The 6,177-nt window shown below is 43.1% G+C and overlaps 1 protein-coding gene across 1 annotated transcript; it reads left to right on the top strand.

Moving 5' to 3' along the window:
* Positions 1 to 295: 295 nt before the first annotated feature.
* On the top strand, positions 296 to 5,293 carry LOC138768912 (t-SNARE domain-containing protein 1-like). Its single transcript, XM_069946954.1, has 2 exons — positions 296 to 777; positions 2,170 to 5,293. Exons 1-2 carry the CDS (start codon positions 351 to 353, stop codon positions 2,814 to 2,816), a joined length of 1,074 nt encoding a protein of 357 aa, XP_069803055.1. The 5' UTR covers positions 296 to 350; the 3' UTR covers positions 2,817 to 5,293.
* Positions 5,294 to 6,177: the final 884 nt, after the last annotated feature.

The following is a 6,177-nucleotide window of genomic DNA, read 5'->3' as shown; positions in this document are numbered from 1 at the left end:
AACCATTCCTGTTGTGTAACTGTTATATATGTAAGCTTGGTGTATATACCAGTGCTTCTCAATTCCAGTCCTCATGGCCACCAACAGGTCCTGTTTTGAGGATTTTCTTACTATTTCACAGTTCATACAATTATATTCAGTGGATCAGGCATTATCTCAGCTGTTCTTTCTATGGGAAATCCTCAAAACATGACCTGCTGGTGGGCCACGAGGACTGGAATTGAGAAGCGCTGGTGTATATACGCTGTACGTCTACACTACATAACATGGCCCATTTGTTGTTTCCTATAGGAGAATACACTCCGGTCTCTACCTCGGCCATCAACAACACAGAACAACAGCAGGAAATCATGTCTCTTACTGGGAAAAGTGGATCATCACCAAAAATGAAAACACCCAAAAAAAGAAGGGAAAGGTTTTCTGACCAAGAGGTCCAAAAACTTGTAGATACCATCCTAGGGCACATCAAGCAACTCTTTGGGGCTAAATCAATCAACCCAGCGGGTAAAGCAGCGATCTGGGATAAAGTAGTAAAGGAAGTTAACAAAGTGGGTGGCATGAAACGCACAACTGCCGAATGCAAGAAGAGATTCCTGGACTATAAGAGAAAAGTTAAGCAAAGCATTGATGGATTGAGGCTGTCTTCGCTCGGTGGTGAAAGGTTACCTCTTTCTGAATGTTTAACCAGACGACAGGTGATGGTCGCTGAGTTCTATAAAATGGATACAAGTGACGGTCAGAAATCTGTAATACCTGATGAATCTTCATCGGATAAAGGTAATGATTCTAGATGACGTATTAGTACATAGCTTCTATTTCATTGTCATGGTTAAGAATAAATTATAGTAGGCTATGCAGAAAATGGAGTAAGCACAGTGGTGTCACCAATGGCAATACATTTTGGTATAGGCTATAAAATAAAGACTTTAAAGGGAATCTGTCAGCGCCTGGGCTGGCCCTTAGGTGCTGGCAGTATAGTGTTTGTCCCAACACATTGGATCCAAGTGTCAAAGAGGAGTAGTGGTGAAGCGTTTATTGCCGCACTTCGGCACGCCTCACCACCACTTCCTCCTCCATTTTTGTGCATATTTATTTTTGGGTGGCCCCCTGCTTCCTTTGGATGCCATCACTTGGCTCACATGCGCCATTGCTACCGAGTGCGCCTGTGCTGAGCGTACCAACTGAGGGCCTTGGCTTCAGTGCGTCTGTGCCGCTCCAATACACTATGGTGCATACGTGATTCCGGACACAGGAGCATGCGGACCTGACTGATCTAGGGCACAGGCATGAACTGTGAATACGGCACTCGTGGCCCTTAGCAGCAATGGCGCATGCGCACCAGAAGATGACATCCGAAGGAAGCAGGGGGCCGTCCAGAAATAAATATGCACGAAAACAGGGAGGAGGAAGTAGTGTTGAGGCGTGCTGAAGTGTGGCACAATCGCTTCACCACTACTCCTTTTTGACACTTGGATCCAGTGTGTTGGGCAAGATTGTGACACACCTACAGCCCCAATGGCGAAAACAAAGGTAACAGACACAACACTAACTGGACACACACTAACACTACACTGCCAGCACCTCAGGACCTGCCCAGGTGCTGCCCTATTCCCTTTAAAGGGGGAATTTATGAAGGCTGCATCCGGGTGTACGCCAGGGATAAAGCACAGAATCGCCCCTTCTCCCTGGCGTATTCCAGCGGTATCCCCTGCTTTCCTTATGGACAGGGAGGGGGGCGGCAAGGCATGGGGAAGATGCCAGTCTTCGTTAATGTCCCCTAAAGAGTGGATAATAGTATCTCCTGTTTGACTAGCTTGTATACACTCTTGTTGTTTCTCAGTGCAGCCAAGATTCCATTAAAGGGGTTATTCAGGCTTAGGAAAACATGGCCGTTTTGGGTGTGGGTTTTGCCACTTAGTTACTTTAAAGTGAATGGAACTTAATTGTAATACCACAGACAACCTGCGGATGGGGGTGGTATTGTTTCTGCAAGAAAGTAGCTGTGCTTTTTCTAATCCTGGATAACCCTGTTTTTGTTTCCTGATGGACACTTCAGCCGATAATGTTGGGGGTCTCACTGTTGTGCTTTGCCATAGCTGTTTTAATGGGAATAACCAAGTATCTGATGCATCTGTTACAACTATTACTTCTCTCTGTAATTTATATTAGGAGAATGTGTTTCTACCAATGAACCCTTCCCCATTGATTCTGAAGATGATTTCATCGACAAATCGTTTTCATCGACTTCCAGCCACCAGGATAAACTCATATCACAGTCTCAGGAGGAGCCTCAGACTCCCAGCGTATCATGCGATCCTCACAACACCAAGGTGGTCGATGCACCCATAGCGCCACATACTGCCACTGAGTCCCAACTACAAATGGATCAATTAGTGGCTCAGCAAAGGAATATCTGTGAGGCATTGGAAAGCCTTCAGAAGAATGTCACTGCAAGCCTGAATATCCAGAACAAAATGTATAAATTCATGAAGAGCAGCTTCCTAGGGTTGCATAAAACTCTTCTATCCAGTCAGAAGGCGTCAAGTGACCAAGGTGGCATCTTGGAACTCAGACTGAGTAGGCTTACTGCTAAACTGGATGAGATGAACAGCGCCCTTCAAGTAAAGGAGCTTCAAGAAATTATGTCCAGTGATGAGTCAGAGTTAAATGCAAGCGGCATACGAGATCTAAGTTCTACCCCTACCGCAACCTATACACCAGCAACACCGCATAGCAAAAACACGCCAGCTAGGAAGAGGGCATTGGGCCAATCCCCTTCACCAAATAATGTCATGAAAAAGAAAAAACACTTCTAATTTCAGTTGTGGTCAACATTATAGGAGCCCTTAATAGTCAAGTATAAAAAAAACTAAATTTTCCCAAAAATGGGGTAATGTACCAACTTTGTATTCTTAGAAAAATGTATTAGATATTTTAATAGAAGTTTAAAATGCTTTGATGATCTAGAACAACTGCCCTGTTCACATGCCCGTGGTCCGTGCCGCAAAAAATGCTGGCGGGCCCTAGGAAAGACCACAATTGTGGCCTGGATTACCATTCAACTATAAATGGGTTTGTGCGATTGCGGACAGCTACGGGTGCACATCCATAGTGCTGTCTGTAGCTACAGGTCTGTATCCTGCAGTAAAGACGAGTGAACCAGGCCTTGAGACAGCAAAGCAGTCCCATAGTATTATAGATCCTTCACCATGTTTCACTGTATATAAGCTGTAGGCTTTATTTCGGTGTTTGTAAACATAATGGTGGTATGGATTGCCAAAGAACTCCAGTTTGGTTTCCTATGTCTACAGACATTTTCCCAGAAGGATTGTGATTTGTCTATGTAAATTTTGGCAAAGTCCATCCTTTTCTATACATGTCTTTAAAAGAGAAGTCTGGTGATTCCTAGCAGCCTGTAGGGGGAAATTGATTACGAGTAGGAACTTACCTCTCCCCGTGCCTGTGGTGAGCGGCTGAAGGACCCCTGTCGGAAGTAATTTCCCCCGAGTTGTGATGACATCCCAGCTGATGGATTGGTCACTCAGCCAGTCAGTGACTGGAGTGGTATCAGTCCATCAGCCGGTCGTGACGAGGACACCTCCAGAGCCCGATGAGGATCCCACGGCCGCTCACCATGGGCATGGGGAGAGGTAAGTTGTTACATATCATTATTGAAGTGATGCAAGTCCAGGCTGTTCAACACTGCAGAGAGCCACATAAATATTCATGTGGAGGAAAGAGCATGTGAATCGGTGCACTGATGGGTACTACCCTATTTGCACCAAATGTCCTCATCAGCAGATCAATAAAAACTTTGTAGTTTGCACTTCTCAGACAGCAGAACTTGTAGAACTGACTTTTTAGGCATCAATGCCACCATTCATAGACTGGCATCAAGATGGGGAAAGGTAGAGCACTAAAGGGTTCTATGGTGACCTACAGTAAGCTCAGTAGAACAGCAGGGGCCCTTGGTGTTACATTTGTAAAAAAAAAAAAAAAACTGCAGTTGTATTACTCACCTCACCTGTTCCAGCACCAGCCCTCCATTCCACTCATGGAAGCAAAGATTTTTTTTCTTTTAATAATAAATCATGCCTTTTAAACACTAAAAAAAATATTATATACGCCATGGACAAAGCCGGCACAGAGCCTTTTTAAAGCTATAGGTACTCCTTGTACATGGTCTCTCTGATTTTTTGTAGAAAACCACCTGAGAATCTAATCAAAAAAAGCTTTTATGGTGGCATACAAATATAAAGAAAGCCTAGACTCTAGACTCTACCAGTCATATGGAAGTAGGCATTCTAGTTACTAGTTAATGGATTAATAATGGATTTTTTTTTCTGATGACAATTTTCTTTCATGATTTTACTTTTAATATGATATATTAGGCTTATATAAATACTTACGAGGTAAACAATAATATGTACATTTATTCTCCAGCTGACACTACGCTTTGTTATTTACACAGTTCTCTATGCATTCCATTATAGGCAACATTAAACATGTTAATTTCGGGATATGTTGTATTAGTATTTTATGTACTCAGGCATTTTTAGGGTGTGTTCACACCTACAGGATCCGCAGATTTGATGGTGCAGATTTGATGCTTTGTTCAGATATTTACATGAAATCTGCTGCGGATCCGCAGCAGAAAATAAGCTGCGGATCCGGTAAGTGTGAATGTACCTTTAAACAGATTTATGCAGGTTAAGGAATTACTATTCAGATTCAGCTTTTCAGGCACCCGGAGAGTTCAAAGAAAGCTGGCTGACAAGCCGTCCGCCAAGCCTAGCAAATCTCTCCCGTTCCCTACTGGTGTAATTTCACTCCTCCCTAGCAGTAATCTCTCCAATGCAATCAATGGAAACCAAGAAAAAATATCCATATTATAGCTAAAGACTGTACGTAGACACAAAAAAAGAATAAAAAGCAAGGATGGAACAATGACCAGCTAATAATGTAATACCCAGTGAATGTTTGCTTCCATATATACATAGCTTTTGTGAATATTGGATAATTTGTGTACTTTTTTTGTCTCTGATTTTCTGTAATACCTCTGTTGTTGCACAATAGGAACACTAACACAACCAGGGTTATGATTAACATTACATTGTATAGGAAGAGGTTTTCTTATTACACTGCCTAAGTGATATTGTATTCATTGGAACCATGCACAGACTGATGATTTCTGGAAACGATCATATGTTTATGACCGTGCATAATGCACATTACTTTCCCTGTGGGGTGGAGATGCCATATTGTTATAGCTATAAAATCTTGCCAAACAAGATGTTTTTGCTCTTTATTTTGATTTATTACTATACAGTAGTTCCTTAAAGGAGTTATGACATCACAGGCCGGGTCCCACCACAGCAGCTGATTGGCTGGACAGATCTGTGACGTCAGAGCTCGAACCTAGAGACAGCCAAGCAGCGGGGACCGGATCAGCATAGGAACCAGGCAGGAGTTCCTTCCCAGACAAACCAGAGTTACAATGGCCTCAGGTTGCAATATTTTCAACATACAATGGTCTTTCCAGGGCCACTGTAACTTGCAACCACATTCAACATATAATGACACAGCTAGCTGTTCTACAGCACTTTATCTAAGCGACTCTGGTGTCTTAGAGTGCCTTTACACAGTTTTATCTGACAGATTTTTGAAGCCAAAGCCAGGAACAGACTATGAACAGAGAACATGTCATAAAGGAAAGACTGAGATTTCTCCTCTTTTCAAATGTATTCTTGGTTTTGGCTTAAAAAAAATCTGTTAGGAAAATCTCTCTGTGTAAACACGCTTACGGTGCACATATGTTGGATCGTTAGGCACCTGTGCAGTGTTTAGAAAAGTGGTGAATAGGAGAAATCCTGCCAGGGGGCATTCCTAATGATGAAGAGGGCGAGGAGGGAGAAAGGAGAGGCGTCACAAGCCTAGGGCACAGACACTCTAGGCCATGCAATTTTGACACAGCTGGAAGTTTAAAAGTTATTTTTTAGGACAATAACAGCATCACCAGCCAAACGGACCCCATGACAGATCCTGGATTAAAAGCAGCTATTCGAAGGTACAAGCGGTTTTGTGGGGGGGCGGCAGTTTGTGGGTACAGAGTCTCTTTAAGGGGAAGATCCCACCAATCATGAGTAGGTATTACACTGGTAGGAGCACTTAGATGCA

The sequence above is a fragment of the Dendropsophus ebraccatus genome, chromosome 12 (assembly GCF_027789765.1).
Source record: "Dendropsophus ebraccatus isolate aDenEbr1 chromosome 12, aDenEbr1.pat, whole genome shotgun sequence".
Classification (NCBI taxonomy): domain Eukaryota; kingdom Metazoa; phylum Chordata; class Amphibia; order Anura; family Hylidae; genus Dendropsophus; species Dendropsophus ebraccatus.
This window is presented reverse-complemented; position numbering and strand designations above follow the sequence as displayed.